The sequence below is a fragment of the Xiphophorus hellerii genome, chromosome 16 (genome assembly GCF_003331165.1).
Source record: "Xiphophorus hellerii strain 12219 chromosome 16, Xiphophorus_hellerii-4.1, whole genome shotgun sequence".
In the NCBI taxonomy this organism is placed as follows: domain Eukaryota; kingdom Metazoa; phylum Chordata; class Actinopteri; order Cyprinodontiformes; family Poeciliidae; genus Xiphophorus; species Xiphophorus hellerii.
This window is the reverse complement of record NC_045687.1, coordinates 289,061-308,112: the sequence shown is the minus strand read 5'-3', so window position 1 is coordinate 308,112 and position 19,052 is coordinate 289,061. Positions and strand designations below refer to the sequence as shown.

General features: G+C 47.5%; 2 protein-coding genes across 2 annotated transcripts; one reads left to right on the top strand and one right to left on the bottom strand.

Annotated features, from left to right (window-relative positions):
• Positions 1 to 341: 341 nt before the first annotated feature.
• On the bottom strand, positions 342 to 9,128 carry LOC116734964 (proline-rich transmembrane protein 2). Its single transcript, XM_032586516.1, has 5 exons — positions 8,876 to 9,128; positions 6,103 to 6,365; positions 4,490 to 4,779; positions 4,234 to 4,366; positions 342 to 4,126 (listed from the first exon to the last, which is right to left on the bottom strand). Exons 2-5 carry the CDS (start codon positions 6,311 to 6,313, stop codon positions 4,110 to 4,112), a joined length of 651 nt encoding a protein of 216 aa, XP_032442407.1. The 5' UTR covers positions 6,314 to 6,365; positions 8,876 to 9,128; the 3' UTR covers positions 342 to 4,109.
• A 1,756-nt stretch (positions 9,129 to 10,884) lies between these two features.
• LOC116734954 (zinc finger protein 771-like) lies at positions 10,885 to 14,146 on the top strand. Its single transcript, XM_032586499.1, has 2 exons — positions 10,885 to 11,279; positions 12,304 to 14,146. Exons 1-2 carry the CDS (start codon positions 11,087 to 11,089, stop codon positions 13,245 to 13,247), a joined length of 1,137 nt encoding a protein of 378 aa, XP_032442390.1. The 5' UTR covers positions 10,885 to 11,086; the 3' UTR covers positions 13,248 to 14,146.
• The last annotated feature ends 4,906 nt before the right edge of the window (positions 14,147 to 19,052 follow it).

The following is a 19,052-nucleotide window of genomic DNA, read 5'->3' as shown; positions in this document are numbered from 1 at the left end:
TCACACCTCACCAACCGAACCGGACTTTGACTAGGCAGACAGACTGGAGTCGGCCTTAAGCTCCGCCTCCTTCCCACATTCCTCCCAGTTTGTTATCAATGTCTGGTATGAATTTTATATCAACAGGTTCATTTTCAGAAACAAATGATTTCTCTGGTCCTTTTGTTCCCATGTGGTGACCAGCTGTCCTCTGATTGGACGGTTGAAACCACCAACATCCAATCAGATTGAGGTCAAGCAGCTTCTTGTTTCTGTTTCATGTTATTTTCTACAGATTTCTCCGTCATTAATGGACATTAATAATAACAATCTGAGCTGATAGAAAAGACATTAATAAATGATTCTGTTTCTGATGAACGAGGCTGAAGGATTTATTCTCCTCAGACGTCATCAGAGTGAAAACATCAGCATCATTCACTCATTCATCTGTCAGTTTAAGGCATGCAGAGACTCAGAGTGTCGGCGGTGAAGCTTCATGCTGGAACCGAAAGCTTTCGCTACTGAACAGGAAACAAGAGATTAAATACAAAAAGGATAGAAATATTAAAATACAGATTCAACTAAAACAAACAGGATCGATTCAGCATCAGTCGACAGAAATGAAAAGTCCGGAGCTTTAGTTCAGTAACAAAACAGAACTTTTAGTTGGACTGAGCTCAGCCTGGTCTTCACATCGACCCACTGGATTAGTTTGTTGTGATTTTAGTCCATCAGGTTTCAGAACCAGAACTGACTGCAGATCCAAAACACTCTGACCAATTAGACTCTGGGCAAGTTACCAACCAATCAGAGCCGGGGCCAATTAGCACCAACATTTAGAGCCAAAGTTAATTAGTAATGGCCTAGTTCAAGGCCAAACTGTTTTGAGACCCTACCAAATGATAACTGGCAGACGGCAGGCTAGTTAAAAAGTTACAGAGAAACCCGATTCTTGGTTCTTAAAAGCTTCTTCTGGACTTTTCATTCCCCAGAAATAAAAACATCTGATGAAAGAAACTTTTCTGTCCAAATAAAAACAGTTTCTCTATTTACACATCTTGTGCCAGCAGATGGGAGGTGTTCATGTTACAGTCACAATGTTAGCATAATGTTAGCATAATATTAGCATAATATTAGCACACAAGTAGCAAAGAGAACAGGTTCCAAACTGAGAAACCAAAACAGAACCCAGAACCCAAAGCTGACATTCTACGTTTCACTTGCATAATGTGGTTAGTAAAGAGGCATGCTACAATCAGAACCGGAGCGAAGCGGGTCGAGCCGAGCCGCGAACAAGGTGACTGGAGACGTCCAAATGTGACGCGATGGTTCTGATCATCTTCAGATCGAACCAGCAGAAGGTTCTGGTCCAGGTTACTTTGTTCCTTCACCACTTTGTTTCCTGCTGTTCCACCCAAACAGTAACGGACCCGTCGGCCTCCTGAGCTCCTCGCTGACACCTGGTTTCCACTCAGCGGTGTGGAACAGGTGGTACCGGTGGTACCGGTGGCGTTCCGCTCAGATCACTGTGGTGGCCATAGAGAGAGGAAACTCGGGGAAAGTAGAAACCTTTCATTTGGTTCTAACGGACCAAACCTGCAGGTTCCTGTTGCACAAAGCAAGAAGCTGGGAAGGAGCAACGAAACCAGAACAACCTGAGACCAACCAGCTGCCAACACCTGAACCCACCGAGGACCAGAACACCTGGTGAGTTTCTCTGTGCTGAGTGAAGGACAGTTGAAGGTAAAAACATTCAGTAATAAGTGTAAACATGCACAGGTGATACAAGATTCTGGTTCTGTTCATCTGGGTTGAGTCCAAACAGGAGTCCATTAGCAACGTGGCAACGTTGGTGTGCAAGAATAATTTAGAGTGAATAACATGAATCCAGTCACAGTAGTGATCATGCAGGATTATTAAATGAACAGGTTTTTGTTTGGCACCAGAAGCCCTGCAGGGCTGCAGCATCATCAGAACCTTTCAGAACAACCGCTAACAGCTACCCGTCCAACCAGGGTGGGAGAAAAACTGAAGATGGACCCAAACGTCAGGCTGATGTGAGACTCCAGAGTTCAGCCACCGTTCCTGTCAGATCCCTCCTCTTCGGCAACGATGGCTAAAATGTTTGTAGCACTAATCCTAAAGCACTAATCCTAAACGTTAGCGCAGCTAAAGCGTGTCAGTGTGTTCAAATTTAGAGAAATGCTAAAGTGCTAAACAAAGAATTAGCTCTGCTATTAGCACATTAGCATAGTGTTCCCACCACCGATATGAACTTCCTGTTTCAGGTCCAGAAACTCCATGACTCTAAATGACCAGTTTTTATAGAAATGATTTGAATTAAAAATCTTCATAAAGTGTAGCTAGAGTTGGAAATGGTTCATTTTCCACCTGAACTGGAGAATAAACGTTCAACTTTTTATTGGGGAGTTGGAGCTGATTAACGAGCAACTTTAAATTTTATTGAATGTTTTTACTAAATTGTGATGCAAATGCAGATGTAAAGCATAAAGGAAGAGTTTGGACTGAGCAGCGGGTTTACTGGACGACAGGCCGGGTTCTGGTCCAGTTAGCTTCACGTTTCCTGCAGGAAGAGGAAACAGCTCAGCGTTTCTGAGATGAGATGAAGCTCAACTCTGGGAGCAGACACCGACTGCTTCCCTCAGGAGGAAAATCCGATCCACTCTGACCTCCATCAAAAACCCAGAGAGCCGGAGATGCCGAGTTATCGTAACCTGAAGTCCCAGGAATGACTGGGAATAATGTGATCCGAGTCATCGGTTCAGGTCCGGTAAGCGGAGACGCTGCGGTCAGACAGGGTCATTAAGAATGGCTGAGGGGCTGACCCGGGATCGGTTTCACAGGTCGACCTTCACCAGTCAGACTGGAGTGAACCTCAGGGCCGACGTGCAAACGTCAGGAAACCAGGCCTTCTCGGGTTTTCTCAGCTTCACCATCTGACATCTGCTGCTTTCGCAGGATTCAATCAAGCTGAACTTTTCTGATTACTGATGAAGAACCTTCCTCTTCCTCTCATCTATAAAGAGCAGGTGTAGCCGCTCCAGGATTTCCTCCAGGATCCAAGGAGACCCCAGACGGTGAATCCAGTCTCTCCACAGCAGAGCCGGTCCTCCTGGTCCGGTTTCCTGCATGTTTTAGTTCTGTCCCTGGTTCGACATCCTGGCATGACAAAGTTCTGCAGAGGTTCTGCTGATGAAGCTGTGTTGGACCAGGGGAAGAGCTTACACGTGCAGGGCGCCGGCCCCGGAGGACTGACCTTGGACGCCCCGTCCGGGTCAGAGGAACCGCCTGGAGCAGCAGCTGAGCTCCTCTCATCGCTGAAGGATCCACATACTTCATCCTAACTTCATGACGTTTACTGAAGCGGGAAGGTTTTCCTCCTGAAGGCGGAGTCCAGCAGGGAGATGTTAGGACCTCTGAACTTCAATGACCAGCAGCTTGTTGACGTCTTAAATTCAGCTGATTTCATGGGGAAGTTTTGATTTCCTCTGACTCACGACTGGATGTAACTTAGAGGTGCTTCTGATTTAAGATGGACTCTGATAATCCAACTCTGCCTGATGGAAGTCCAGAACTGAATCACGAGTCGGTTCTGGACACCGTGGCTGAAGGAAACCTGACGTTTGGGTCAGAGGAAGGTGGAAAAGTTTGCTACCCATGACCTTGTTGTCCGTTTCTTTCCCGCCTTCACAGTAAAAGTCTTGATCCATCCTCAGTTCAAAGGTTCATAGCAGCAGCATCTCCCAGTTTTACAACAGCTGAGACCATTTTGGCATCAGAACATGAGATCCAGCAGTTTGCTTCAACACCAATAATCCCTCTTCCACAGAGACAAACGTCTGATTCCAGGGTGGTGGGAGAGAAGAGCGTCGGATCGGGAGCGAAGCTGGAACCGCAGAGGGATCCGTCGGTCAGCGTTGGGACAGAGTTGGCTGGTTGTGTTGGAGGTAGAGCGTCAGGCAGGTCATGCTCATCGTCGTGCAGAAATAAAACCACAAGCTGGAACATAAGTACGATAGTTTTTCCATCTGGTGAAGGTGGATGGGAACGATAGTGCTTCAGAGACTAGACAGCGCCATGTTGGTCTGGATCTGGTTCTGAAGATGTCATCAGAATTTCAAAATCCCTGCAAAAACGAATAGAAGAGCTGACATTGATGCTTCCAGACGGAGTTTGGGTTGGGTTCTGGGCAGAAAGGAGGCGGACTGTGGGAAGGTGAGGTTCCATACTTACGTCCCCAGTTGAAGGCGATGGCTGCAGCGATGATAGCGATTCCCCCTAAAATGGAGACGACGGACAGCACCAAGGCGTTGCGACCCAAACGGCGGGCTCCGTCCACGTTGCCCTGCTGCAGACTGTTCCGAGACTGAAGGAAAACATGAACCAGGTTCACAGAAGAACCAATGTGACCAACCGTCTGCAAAGCATGTTTGGCTGTTCTTCCATGAATCCTGGGATTCATCAGCCCTTCCTTTGGGAAACGTCTTACCATCACGGAGAAAGTGAGGGCTACGATGTTGATGGGCACCAAGGGGCAGAAGCAGGACAGGATGGCCAGGATCAGGTAGTCCCTGGGTTTCGATCCGTCCCCAGTGACCTCTGTGATGGCACTGGGCTGGCGGGTGAGCGAGGGCCTCGGTGAGCCCGCCGCCAACGAGCCGGACCGGCTGCCCAAGCGAGGCCGGCCATTAATGTGGCTGCCTGGCTTAGTGTGAAACTTGGGCGACACAGAGGACACTGTGGGAGACGTTTCAGCCATGACAGGAGCAACGCCGTTACCTGGAGGACAACAGACCAGCACAGAACTCTCAGAGACTCGGATCAGGTGAACAAATCCTTAATACACAGAACAACAAGCCTGAGAGGCTTTAAGTCACCACTTCAACCTCTGCCAATACTTTGTGTAAAGATTGAGGCTGGTACGTGTTGCTGGCGACTGTTTAGGAAGACTTGAGCGTTTTGTAGTTGTTTTGCAGAGAAAGAGTCTTTAAAAGCGTCTTTATTATTTTAACGGATTGTTTTGCTGATGCTAATGTAAACAAACATATTGGGTGACCAATAACAGCGGTGATATTCATGACTACTGGTCTGATAGTAACAAGCTCAGATGATTACTGTTCTTCATTATTTGTTATAACAGGACCGAATGGAGAGGTGAGAATCAGAATAATGCCGTAACTTTCATACGCAATGATCATTTCCATGGCAACATGAATGTTTATTTACATCTGCTAAAAGGAAACAAAGTAAAGAAACGTATTTTTATGGCAGTAAAAGTGAAAAATGCAACTCCTCGGTTTCATCAGCATGTCGTAAACATGCTTGAGATTCTTATTTTGAAATAAGAAAGGAAACAGAGAATTTATCTTTCTGTGTTGACTGTAGGACCAAGATGTCTCCTCGGGTTGCACTTTAAACTCATTTATCTGGCAACATTTCATGTTAAAAGAATCAGCAATGAGAGAAAGGGATGGCTATCCCTTAGCTGCTAGCAATGCTAAAGCTAGCATTTGATCAGGGCTAAATTAGACTAGTTTTTAAATATATTATTAGGACATCTTTAGTTAAAAACTGTAGTAGTGTCTGGACTAAACCTGCATAATCTTTAGTCTGTGAAAATAACAAAATGTGACCCCTCGTTTTCCCACGATTGTTTTTGTCTCGTCCTGTTAGCTGGACTCATTCCTACTTGGAAAAGATTTAGAAGTCGCAGGTAAAGTGTCATTTTTTTATTTGACAAGAAACATTGTCTAAAGGCACCTTACAGAACAAATGGTGTAGTGTCAACGCCTCTGATTTTCACTAACTCAAAAAATATATAAGCGCCTAAAAGTTGTAAAACTCCCGGACAAGCCCCCAAATATATCTAGACCAAGCTCATATGCTATAGATTCAAACAAATCTGAAAAATTGTTTCCATTTTTCATTGTCATAGTTTCATAGCATAGCTTTGAACAGCAAGAGTTGATCTGTGTGGCCTTTAAGTGATTAGCCAGTTAGCTGCCAGTCTCATCCCTCAAACGTCTGACTGATAAACTCGGCAAAGCGTCTCAGTCTGACGTTTTATTTTTACCAGCAGCTTCTGATGAGAAATGAACTTACTGGTCTCTGTGATCTCACTGATTACTGTCAGGTGGTTGACTGATTTCTCTCTTTCTATTGGTCGGCCCTCTGGAGCGTCTGATGTTTGCTGCTCTTCGGCGGCCGGCTGAGGGGCGGCTGCCGCTCCGTCTGGCTGTGAGCTCGTTGGCTCCTCTGGCTCCTGCCGGGCCGCCATGCAGGTTTCTGGGGCGCCACTGGGACTGGTGGCCATCGGACTGGTCAAGCAGCGGTTTGGTGAGGAGGAGCTGAAGGCAGGAATCGTTCTGGAAAGGATTGAAGAAGGAGTCAGTGGTCAGGCCTGGAAAACTCACTAATGTAAAGCTTCGGTACAGAACTGATGATTTTATGGACACAGAACCTCCATCAGCACCAGGCTGAACAGAAAACAGGAAATGAGTGAAACAGATTTATTTACTTTTAGTCTGTGCTGCCATTTGTAGAAAAAGCAGAAATTATGTTTCATAGCAACAACATTAATTATAGACTGAAAAATGGAGGCAGAAGCAAATTACAGCAAAACAGGATGATGAGAAAAATATCCTGACATCAGCGGCTCGCCGGGCCGGTGCCGTTCGGTTGATCTCTGCTGAGTCGAACAGGTTCACCAGAAATAACATCAATCTCTGAGTCAGACGCAGTTCGCTCCTTTAATCTGAAATTTACCCAGAATTTACTCCCGGATTAAATCAGATGGCAATTATGTGACCACTAGGGGGCAGTCTTAGCGTCTCTGAGCAGTTGCTGCTTTGACAGGAAACACATCCGGTCCTGATGCAGCAGAACTCTGCGACTTCCACACCAGTGATCCCAGTAAACACAAACCAGTCAGAATGGGGAACACGAGTCTGACCTCACTGGAAAACATTTCAGCTTGTTTCCTCCTTTGGTTACTGAAGACCCAGCAACGCAGCAACGCAGCAACGCCGTGATGTCACAACGCCGTGATGTCACAACGCCGTGATGTCACAACGCCGTGATGTCACAACGCCGCCACTGGGCCATGAATAAATGAGGCTGCAGAACTAAACTCTGCCACAGTCCCATGTTGGAGCCATTTATTCTTATTTCTTTATTTCTTCATCAATTTGAATCTTGTTAGTTTATTCTTAGTTTACTTTATTTTGTTTTATTATTAAGAGTTTATTTGTAGGTTAATAATTGTTGATTTTATTTATTTTTGTTTCATTATTCTTGTTATTTGTTTTTCTAAGTAAGACAGGAAGAACTGGAGGTTCACTGTCCATAAGTATAGGTACTGGTATCGGACCAGCAGGTACTGGTATCGGACCAGCAGGTACTGGTATCGGACCAGCAGGTACTGGTATCGGACCAGCAGGTACTGGTATCGGACCAGCAGGTACTGGCAGCAGGAAAACAATGAAAAGTTTGAATTTTGCTATTTCCTGCCAAACATAAAGATCAACTTTCACGTTTTGGTCTTTGAACTTCTTATGACTGCGTATGAAACTTCACCCAGTGCTGCAGCTCCTGCTGCTCCTGCTGCTGCAGCTCCTGCTGCTCCTGCTGCTGCAGCTCCTGCTGCTCCTGCTGCTGCAGCTGCTGCTCCTGCTGCTGCTGTTCCTGCTGCTGCTGCTCCTGCTGCTCCTGCTGCTGCTGCTCCTGCTGCTCCTGCTGCTGCAGCTCCTGCTGCTCCTGCTGCTGCTGCTGGAGCAGCTGCAGCAGCAGTGAAACTGAAATAAATGTGAGGATTTCATTTTTATGAACCTTTAATGATTTGAGAATTTTCCATCCTGACACTCAGCGGTTCAGAAAGACCAGCGGCCCGCCGATGGCCCGGTTGGTACCGGAACCAATGACTCCCGCAGCAATTAACCTGCTGGTTCTGTTCAGCTTCGGACTGAGGATTAAAGTACCGGACTTATCAGAACCAGGGGAGACTAACAGAACTGACCTCTGACCTCTGGTGTCTGGACAAGCAGAGAAGTGGACCAGAACCGGTTCTGTTTGGTCCGGATCAATCAGCAGGGGCCAAAGGTTACCACTGTGGTCCAGTTGGGAGTTAGAACTGGACCGGTTCCGGCTGTGAATAGTTGTGGTTTGAGTCGGACCCGCCCTCTGCCGACCATCAGCAGGGAGATGCTAGCAATAAGTTAGCATAACTTCCTGGAGTTTTTATGAAAAATTCATGAAAAAAGAAAAGAGAAACTGTGGGCGCCCCCCAGAAGCTGGCGCCCTGGGCCGCCGCCCTAAACTCAGAACCCAGTTCCAGCTGGTTCCACCTGAATCCTGTTGGTGTTGATGAAATTCTTTAAATCATTTTTCAGCAGGAACAATCGTCAGTTAAATTTTACATTCTCAAATATTTAATTCAAATTTGAAAATAAATCAAATATATTTTTTATTGAATCAAAATTGTTGCATTTGATTTTGTTGTTTCAACAGGATGAATCAAATATTGTAAATATGATATTATAAATATAATAAGGCGCCATTTCAAAACAAACATAAAGAGTCTGAATACATTTATCGGCGGACGGTCTCCTGGTTCCAGCAGGACCAACTGGACCGGCGCCAGACCGCCGGCCGCTTGCAGCACGTTCTAGAACCCGTCCAGAACCGAGCAGCTGAGGTCCAGTTCGACCTGAACGGAACCAGCGGAGAGCAGCTGAGCTCCGGGCCAATATTTCATAAAAGAGTCAGAACCTTTCAGGCGTTCAGCCCCCGAGAGCCGCAGGCTGAGACAAAGGCGACACGCCCACCCAGAACCAGCAGAACCGGGCCCGGGCCCGGGACCGGCAGCAGGTTCTCTCACCTCTGGAAGCTCACCTGGTTCACTCCACAGCCAGCAGCAGGGTGAGGCTCATTGTGTCTCTGCAGGGGGTCCAGAGGGTTCGGGTGGTTCCGACAGATTCGGCTCCAGCAGCGGGTCTGGAAACTGAAGTAAATGTGGAGAAAAGCAGCAGGACGGAGGATCTGAGCTCCTCTCGGGTTTCTGACGATGCAGAGAATCTGCAGCAGCTCCAACACTGCAGGGGGGAGTGTGTGTGTGTGTGTGTGTGTGTGTGCGCGCGCGTGTGTGTGTGTGCGCGCGCGCGGGGGTGTGTGTGTGTGTGTGTGTGTGTGTGTGTACAGTAGCTGCTTTCTTTCATTCTCTGAATATCAAGTTTATACAAATACATGATGGAAGGACCTTTCAAAATAAAAGCCTGTGAGGTCCCTGTTCTTCATCAGAGTCTTCTTCAGCCTGTCCACTGTCCCTCATGTCCTCCATGTCTCTGAGTCCAGTTTGTGTCCAACCTGAAACTGGTGGAGGTTATGCGTCGGTTTAGGTCAGCAGAATGGCCTAGTCGAAGCTGATGTTCTCCATCCATCCATCCCTCCCGTCAGTGACAGGAGGTTCTCCAGAGTTCTGACCCAATAAAGCACACCACACTTTTCAGATTGTTGTTTTAACTTTTTAAAGCCACTAATTATTTTATTCCCTCTGTCGACTCGACTCGAGGTCCCAGGGAAACGCACTGGAGACCAGTGTTGGACCGGACCGGACCAAACCCAGCAGAACCACAGACTTCCGAACAAATAACCAGCCAATGAAGTTCTAGCGGCCCAATATGTTTTTCTCCATCTGGAACCTCCGGGTCAGTCTGGACTCCCAGAACCCAGACCCAACTTCACACAGTTTGTCTGGATCCATTAAATGCCTGGAGAACCGAGACCGAACCGGGACTGGTTGAGGTTCTAACGGTACCATGAAGCAGTTTGACTCTCTGAACTCTGATCAGCCTGGGCTCTTATTTTGGTATTCTACAGGAAGTGTTGATCGTGGTTTGTCTGCAGTTTTAGTGAGTTCACCGCCACCCAGCGGCCACTGGCGGAACTGAAAACAGAAAACACATTTTTCATGTTTTATCCACTATTTCTAGAATTAGTTTAGTTTATCCTGACACATTTAACGAACGCATTTTACCGGCACCAACTGTCAAATGAGAGACATTTGGACCCAACATGAGAGATTTATTCCAGCTTCTGTTGAATCTTAACAATGAGGAGAAACCAGTTGAAGAAGAAGCTAATGCTGGTTTTACTGGTGTGACCTGAGATTGAGAGCACAGCTGAAAACCGTTAAACTGAATTATCTCTGGATTATCACAGAACCAGACCCAGACCCAGAACCAGAACCAGACCCAGACCCGGAACCAGAACCAGACCCGGAACCAGAACCGGAACCATACCCAGAACCAGAACCAGAACCAGAACCATTTTTCATATGCCAACTTTTTGGGAAACAACTCCATTTTATTTACAGGAAAAACTTAAGAAGGTTTAAATGAATTTATTTTAATTTAGAGGTTCATAGAAAAGTTTTGGTGATGAAAACATCAGTTTTAATTTGGTGGAATCAAAGTTACTGAGAAGGAAAAAATCAGGCTGAAGGTTTTGATTTGTCTCCAGAAACAACCGGAAACATTTCTATGATAGAGCTGCAGGTCATCGCCATAGCAACGTCACCATAGCAACGCACATTTTTTGCTATGGGACTTGGTTTTAATAATACTACTGGAAGAATGGATGGGTTCGAGTTAAAAGTTCTGTCAGGTCCAGAACCTGCTGGGTCCGACCCAAAACCAGTTTGGATCATCGTCCAGTCAGACGTCCCAACTGGGTCCAAAGCTAATTCATTAGTCAGTTCACTGAGTGAGAGCCCACAGCAACATGCTGCCACCACCATGCCGGGCTTCTCCCCATCATGGCAGCAGCAGCTTTACCAGTGAACTGGTTTCACTGGGCCGTCTCACTGGAGCTCCAGTTCATGGCGGGCTGACCTTTTGCGGTTCCAGGTTGTTCCTGAACATCTGAACCAGTTTCCTCTTTTCTGGATCTTCTCCTCGGTTCTGAACACAAATTGATTCTCAGCGAAGCTGGACTCTTAGACGGAGTCTTATTTTGAAGGCTCGCCCAGCCGCTTCCTGTTTGGTCGGTAATATTCGGTTCTGGTTCGGCTGTCGGTGTTTTCAGGATCAAAATGACCAAACTGCAGCTGCTCAGCGCCTACCTGACGGAGCGGCTCACCGCCGTGGTGAAGGAGGTTCTGGACGTGGTGGAGGACACGGTGGCCCAGTACCGGGAGGAGACGGCCAGAACCCGGCGGGAGAACGAGAGCCTGCGGAGGCAGCTGCGGGACATCCTGCTGCTGGAGGCCGAGACCGAGTGGCTGAGTGAGGGTCGTTCCAAACCCCGCCGGAAAATCTCTGGTTTTAAAACTTACTGGCGATTTTAACGTTAAATATTGACCGAATCAAATTCATAAAACCTATTCTGTGCAGACCAGAACCGCGTTTAATATTCGGCTTTAGCTTAAAGGACAATTTCTGTCGATATATTAAAACAAAAGGGACTTTTTCAGGTTTTGATCGCTACTTCCTTTTCCCCTGAAGCCTGATGGGGAATCAGCTGATGGTGACTTTCATTAGAAACTAACAGACTGTCCTTTCCAGCTCAGTGGAAATCACCCCGAGTTATTGTGTAATTGATATTGGATCTAAATGAGTCCCACTGGACAGATTTATTAGTTTATGTTGATATGTAAACACAAAATGATAGTTTTAGAAAAGCTTTAACGGACGTTCAGCCTGAGTCTGTGCTGTAATATGAGCAGAATCATACAGATACAGCTCATTAAATTATATCATCATCAAAAGGTTCATTTAACTAAATCACTTCAAAAAGTAAAACTGTTGATTAATTCCCCTCAGAGTGACTCCAGGTGTCAGTTTGTTGATTCTGGCTCACAGTAAAACATCAGACCAGTAAAAAGTATTTTAACAGAAATGTTCAGCCTAGCTTCCATGTCATCCAGCGCTGCGTTGTGTTTGTGTCGCACAAAGGTGACGTCACGATACTTTTTGTACTTTGGGGCCATCCATCTCTAGGACAGCCCCCAGGCTGCTGCTGCAGTGAGAACCAGCAGGAGTCCCAGGACGCCTCCTTGTGGAACACCTGCAGATAATTGTAGGTGAAGATAACCTGGAACTGCTCTGACTAGTAGGGCTCCATAACTATGCAGCAATCTCCTTAAAGTTCATCTCAGGGCTGTGGGCCCCAATCGGTGATGTGGTTTTTAGCTCCAACAATCCCAGGTTCTTCTGACCGAAGCCACTCGGAACCTGAGATTCATGGTCTTAATGTTGTGACTGGTTGGCTTGTCTGGGCTGAGGTGAACGGGTTCTGTTTCTGTTTCAGGGTCGACCCAGGCCGGTTTGGGTTTTGTACCTGCAGAGCAGCAGCCTAGTGACCTGAAACCCAGAGCCCTCCTAGAGGAGCCGGACTCCACCCTGACCCAGTCCAGACCTCCTCCGGCTTCAGTCCAACTTCTGTCGGTTCCGAAAGAAGCACCATCTGCACCGACCCGGCTCCGGCCCGCAGAACCGAAACCCGACCCGCTGCAGGAGGCGTTCCGGAGGACGTCTCCTCTCCTGGCTCATCTGCCCCTGAATCCTCCCAGGATCCACGCTGACGGGCCGGCGCCGAGGGAGGAGCCACAGGCCCCGCCCCCTGCACGGGTCAAAGCCGAACCCGAAGAAGCAAGCAGAGAGAGTCTAGCTGAGTCTGCCAACGCTCACGTTGAGTCGGGCTTTGACTACACGTCTGAGGAAGAGCAGCTGCCGGCGGATCGGCAGGACGCCTCCAGAACCGGGCCGTCCTCTCAGGAGACCCGGCCGCCTGAAGACGCTGCGGTCACAGCGCTCGTCCCTGAGCTCGTACGCCGCTGCCCCCGCTGCGGCGAGGCGTTCAGTCACAGCGCTGGGCTCCGCCTCCATCTGGAGCAGAAGAGGAAGACCTACGCCTGCGACTGGTGCTGCAAGTCCTTCGCCCAGTCGGCCGATCTGCGGCGCCACCTGCGCACGCACACGGGCGAGCGGCCGCACCGCTGCACCTTCTGCTCCAAGAGCTTCAGCCAGAGAGGAAACCTGCGGCGACACCTGCGGATCCACACCGGCGAGCGTCCGTACAGCTGCCCGTTCTGCTGCCGCACCTTCAGCGACGGAGACACCATGAAGAAGCACAAACGCACGCACTCCGGGGAGAAACCGTACCGCTGCGGACGCTGCGCCAAGACCTTCACCAGCGCCAGCGGCCTGCAGCTGCACCTCAGGAAGGACCTGTGCTACGGAGCCAGCGCCTGAACCGACGGACTGAGGAGGCGGCGGGGCGTGGAGTCAACCAGAACCTTTAGGAGCAGAACCTTCTGCGGACCGGATGTCTTCACTGTTCAGGGAGTTTAAGATTGAACAAATGAGGTGTGAAAGAACTTTTCAATCTAGTTACTCTACCTGGACAGAACCGGTTCACACAGAATCTCTGATGCAACCGGAGCGAACCCAGGAAGGAGTCAGGAGGCAGATCCAGGTCGGACATGGAAAATGTTCATCCAAGACCAACAGCAGCTTCCACAGATCCAACATCTTCCACGGATCCTTCAGCCCCGGGAAGCAGCGGAGTCCGACCCGCTGCCGGAGACTCGGCAGGAACCAGAACCTCCTAAAGGCTCACTGAGGAATCCTGCATGTTTCTGTCAGAAATCCTGCCTTCAGGGTTTGGATTTCTCTGGAACCAGATCAGCTCTGCTGGTTTGTGCTGAAAATCTTTTCTGCTCGTCTTCGTCCTGGATCAACATGTGAAGAGTTGGACCGGAGCGCTGCCAGATTCTGGAAGAAGGAAACTGTCAACAGCCTGGAAGTAAAGCAGAAGCATCGACGTTAGACAAACCCGGCCTTTAATTAGGCCACATTTAATCAGATCTTTAATAAACAACCAGCGGCTCTAAAACTGAACCGAGTCCAGACCGGATCCAGTGAGGACGGTCAGGGAAAGCACTGGAGGTCTGCAGCGCCCTGGGGTTACCATAGCAGCCGCCCACGACAACCATTACACGCCGTCTACATGCTGACTGGTTGGACTGGAAGAACCTTGAAACTTCCCAGGGAAAAAACTGGAAGTTTGGTGAAAATGTGATCATCAGATTTTGGTTTCATGAGAAAAAGATTCAATAAAATGTTTCAAACTTGATAAAACTGATAAAAATGGTGTTGAAATGTGTTTTCTGTGACACTTTCTGCTGCATATCAGACATGAAGAAAACAAAATGGAGAATCGCTGGTTGAACCTGCAGATCAGTGTTTATGGATTAAACGCAAATATCAACCGAAAGAGATTTTCTGAACCTTTAAAACCGTCCTGATCTTTGATGCTCCATTAAATCATCAAAATGTTTCCACATCGTCTCAGATTTGTGATGATAAAACATCTGGAGCTTCAGCCTCCATGTTGCTCTGCTGACCTGAAACCAAGCCAGCTGCCTGCAGGGGGCGCTGTGGAAACAAACCCACTCAGTACAGAGGCAGAGCTGCAGCCAGGATTTATTGTTTCAGAAAAACACAATCCGATCCAGAGCCACGGTCCAACATTCAGTCGTGCAGAAAAATGTAAACACAACCGGAAGTTTCTGTTACCATAGAAACAGGACATCAACGTAATCCATGCAGCGACGAGGAAGAACCACTTGGATTAATTTATACCATCATCTTCATCATCAACAAGAGCAGAGCAACGTTTCAGTCTGAGGAAGGAGATTAGATCAGAAGACTCAGATTAAAACAGGATATAATCCAGATTAATATAATGGAACCCAGATTAAAACATACAACTCAGATTGAAATATGTAAAATCAGAAAACATCAAATAAAGAAGAAACTAATTTAAATCAGGAAATAATCAATAAATTAAGATCATTTCTAGATTAAATGAAGGTTCATCTGGAAATGAATCAAGAGGAAATGCAGATTAAATTATGAAGGAGTTTAGATTAAATCGGAAATTCAGATCAGCGGAATCTCATATTAAGGTTAAAACAGATTAAATCATGTTAATAAATCAAAAGGAGCCAAAGATTAAATCAGATTAAATGAGAAAACTCCTTCTAATCCTAGTCTGGGTTAATCTGAGTGAGGCCAGCAGGAGGCGCTGCAGCTGATGGAAGAGCTGAAAGATCAAATCAGCAAACAGAAAAAAAAGAATTTATTTGATTTTGTTTCTTTCATGAATTTTTATCTTGTAAAAATGTGAAATATTTTGGTCCAAAAGTAAAACAACAAAATGAACCAACAGTTCAATAATTTACTATTTTCAAAGTAAAGTCCCGGTTCTGATCCGTTTGATGGTTCTGGATCACAGAACGAAAACCAACATTTACCGACTCAGAAAGTTGACTGGAAGGAAAAAAATGATCAGTACTAGAGATGACAGCAGCCATGAACCGGAACCGGAACCAGAACCAGAACCAGGTTGCAGGAGGTTTCCTCAGCTGGTCATGATCTGGTACCATCTACTGGTTCTGGTTCTGGTCCACTGGGTTTTCTGAACCCTACGTCAACGCAGCGTCAGAACTTCAGAGACGATCCAAAAGGTTCTGTCAGGAAGAGGAGGCCGAACCAACGATGAAGGTCTGCTGCCAAAGCAACCTGGACCTCCAGAACCTCATCAGAACCTCCGGCCTGTCTCCATGCCACGCTGCATTGATGCAGTAATTCTGAGACAGAACCTGGTATTTCTGGATAAAATCTGATTTAATAATCTGACGTTGGGTTTCCATGTGAACCACCAGAACCTTCAGAACTACAGGAAATAACGTTGACGTGTTTGGCTCTGTGACGGATCGTTGAGCCAAACTTTGATGCCCGTTCTCCGGCTGTTCCCGTCATCCTGGTGGAGCCGAGCGTTTCTGATCCACCGGATCGATTTTCTTTCTGGATTCCAGGGAACAGCTGACCTTTGACACCATCCTGAAAAAAACATCGTCTGGAGCAAACAAGAACCACGGAACCCTGAAGAGCCAGCTGGATTATCAGCAATCTGGATTATCAGCAATCTGGATTATCAGCAATCTGGATTATCAGCAATCTCTAGTTGCTAACATTTACTCAGATTTCATCGAGTTTTTCACGACTCTGGTTCTGGAAGCTCCTGGAACTGGACCGGTACCGGACCGTCAGACGGTGGGAGGAGCCTCTCCTCCATAAATGGGCGGAGCCTGAAGGACCAGATGAAGGCGGCTCCATCACCAGGGCAAAGGTCAAAGGTCGCCTGCCTCCTCTGACTGTGTCTAATGCTGCTGTGGGACTTTAGAGGCTCCGAAATGCAAGACTTCACAAATCATACAATCAATAATCAATAATAATAATAATTAAAGCTGCAAGCAGCCTCGGGCGGCCCTCGCAGCAAGCGCCGCTCCGGCCTATTGGCCACCGCGGGGGTTCCAGCCACCGCAGAAGCTCTCGCACGATTTCCAGAGCCGCAGCCCGCTCCCCACCGCAGAAGCTCTGCCGCAGTTTCCAGCACCGCCGCCCGCTAGCCGCCGCAGAAGCTGTCGCGCATTTTCCACGCCCGTCCACCGGGCGACACGCGTGAATGCGTTCGGCGGCGCTCCCCGACGACTGTCAAAAAATCTGGTGCAGATCGGTCGATGCGTCGAGGAGATACAGCCGATGTATTAACTTAGGGGGCGCAGTGGAGCCAAATTACATCTCAATCCCGTTGGGCTCTTTAGAGGTGAACAAAGGTCATACATATCCAGTTTGGAGCCAATCGGATGATCCATGCTTGAATTAGAGCCAAACGTATGAATATGGCGAGGGACTGATATTCGCCATTTGGCCACGCCCACACGGTTCAGCCCGCAGCGAGCAATGACAGAGCTCATCATCCGAATCATCTTGATTAGGTCAAGAGAGCCATAAACGGAGCTTTCCAAGGAAAAAAACGGCACTTCCGGTTCCGAGGGGGCGGGGCTTAGATGACGTCATAATGTGATGACGTAGGATCGACGGGCAAGCCTCCAGGATCACTCAGGCCAAGTTTGATGCAGCTCGGTCAAAATATGTGGAATGTAGAGGCAAACGTATACGAACGGCGTTGCCGCCATTGAAAACTCTTGGCACTTTAAAGCAAGCGAGACCAACTTCCTATCTGTCATCCAACACAGAATCACCTTGATTAGGTCAAGAGAGCCATAAACAGAGCTTTCCAAGGAAAAAAACGGCACTTCCGGTTCCGAGGGGGCGGGGCTTAGATGACGTCATAATCTGATGACATAGAATTTTCAGACATCACACCAGCATCACTCAAGCCAAGTTTGGTGCAGCTCGGTCGAAACATGTGGAATCTAGAAGCAAACGTATGGCATCGGCGTTACAGGTCACTTCGCCACGCCGCCACACCCAGCTGCTTCATCGCAGCCGGTCAGGGCTTGGATCCACAACACACCAACATGTCTTCGGTCTCTGGACACAGTTTCATGTTGATTAGGTCAAAGGGCTAAGATAGCGACCGTTCACAGTAAAACATGACACTTCCTGTTCTCAGGGGGCGTGGCCTAAGTGATGTCATCATTTGACCATTGGATATTATTGGACACTCGATTATGATCAATCACTGAACGTTTGGTGTCTCTGTGAGTTTTTGTGTTAGAATTACAAATTATTTAATTTTTTCCTCCATTACAACATTGAACTGTCATTCCGTAGGGCAATGCTGCCCTCTGGTGTCGAATTACTGAAATAATGAAACTATTTCAGTGGGCAGCAGAGGGCAGCATTGCCCTACAAACAACGAACATGGACTGTTTATTATGTAATTACACAGAAGATCTCTCTAATTCATTCTGAGGGGGCGGGGCTTAGATGACGTCATAATATGATGACATAGCATTGTCAGGCATGACACCAGGATGAGTCAGGCCAAGTTTGGTGCAGCTCGGTCGAAACATGTGGAATCTAGAAGCAAACGTATGGCATCGGCGTTACAGGTCACTTCGCCACGCCGCCACACCCAGCTGCTTCATCGCAGCTGGTCAGGGCTTGGATCCACAACACACCAACATATCTTCTGTCTCTGGACACAGTTTCATGTTGATTAGGTCAAAGGGCTAAGATAGCGACCGTTCACAGTAAAACATGACACTTCCTGTTCTCAGGGGGCGTGGCCTAAGTGATGTCATCATTTCACCACAGGGTATTTTAGGACACCCGATGACGACCAATCACTGAAAGTTTGGTGTCTCTGTGAGTTTCTGTGCAGGATATATAAGAGTTTGGTGTTTCATGGCGAGTAGGTGAACTTTGACCCCTGGTAACCCCCCTTCAGCAAGCTCATACAGTCACCAATTTGATAACTTTAAATCAAACATGCCTTATGATCAGACTGACCGAGTTTGAAGCCGATCAATCGAAATCCCTAGGAGGAGTTCGATCAAATACGAAGGCTGTAAACGTCAAACTCGAGGTCCAAAATGGACCTTCAACACAAAATGGCCGACTTCCTGTTGGGTTTCGACCATGGCTCTAAGAGACTTTTTTGTACGTCCTGACAAGATACACATATGTACCAAGTTTCGTAATTCTAGGTTAAAGCATGGCTTGGGGCTGTTCATTTAAAATACTCTAGGGGGCGCAATAGATAAATTAGGCCACGCCCACCAAATTTTGTTATGAATTCCTGTCGGTGGGTGGATAAGGATCCATCCTAGTGAGTTTGGAGCAGCTGGGCCCGAAATTGTGGAATTCAGAGCCAAACGAAATTCGACGGCGTTCGCAACGCCGCCACGCCCACCTGCTTCATCGCAGCCGGTCGGGGTTGGAATCCACAACACACCAACATGTCTTCTGTCTCTGGACACAGTTTCATGTTGATTAGGTCAAAGGGCTAAGATAGCGACCGTTCACAGTAAAACATGACACTTCCTGTTCTCAGGGGGCGTGGCCTAAGTGATGTCATCATTTGACCATAGGGTATTGTAGGGCACCCGATGACGATCAATCACTGAAAGTTTGGTCCCTCTATGTGTTTTTATATAGGAAATATAAGAGTTTCGTGTTTCATGGCGAGTAGGTGAACTTTGACCCCTGCTAACCCCCCTTCAACATGCTCCAAAACTC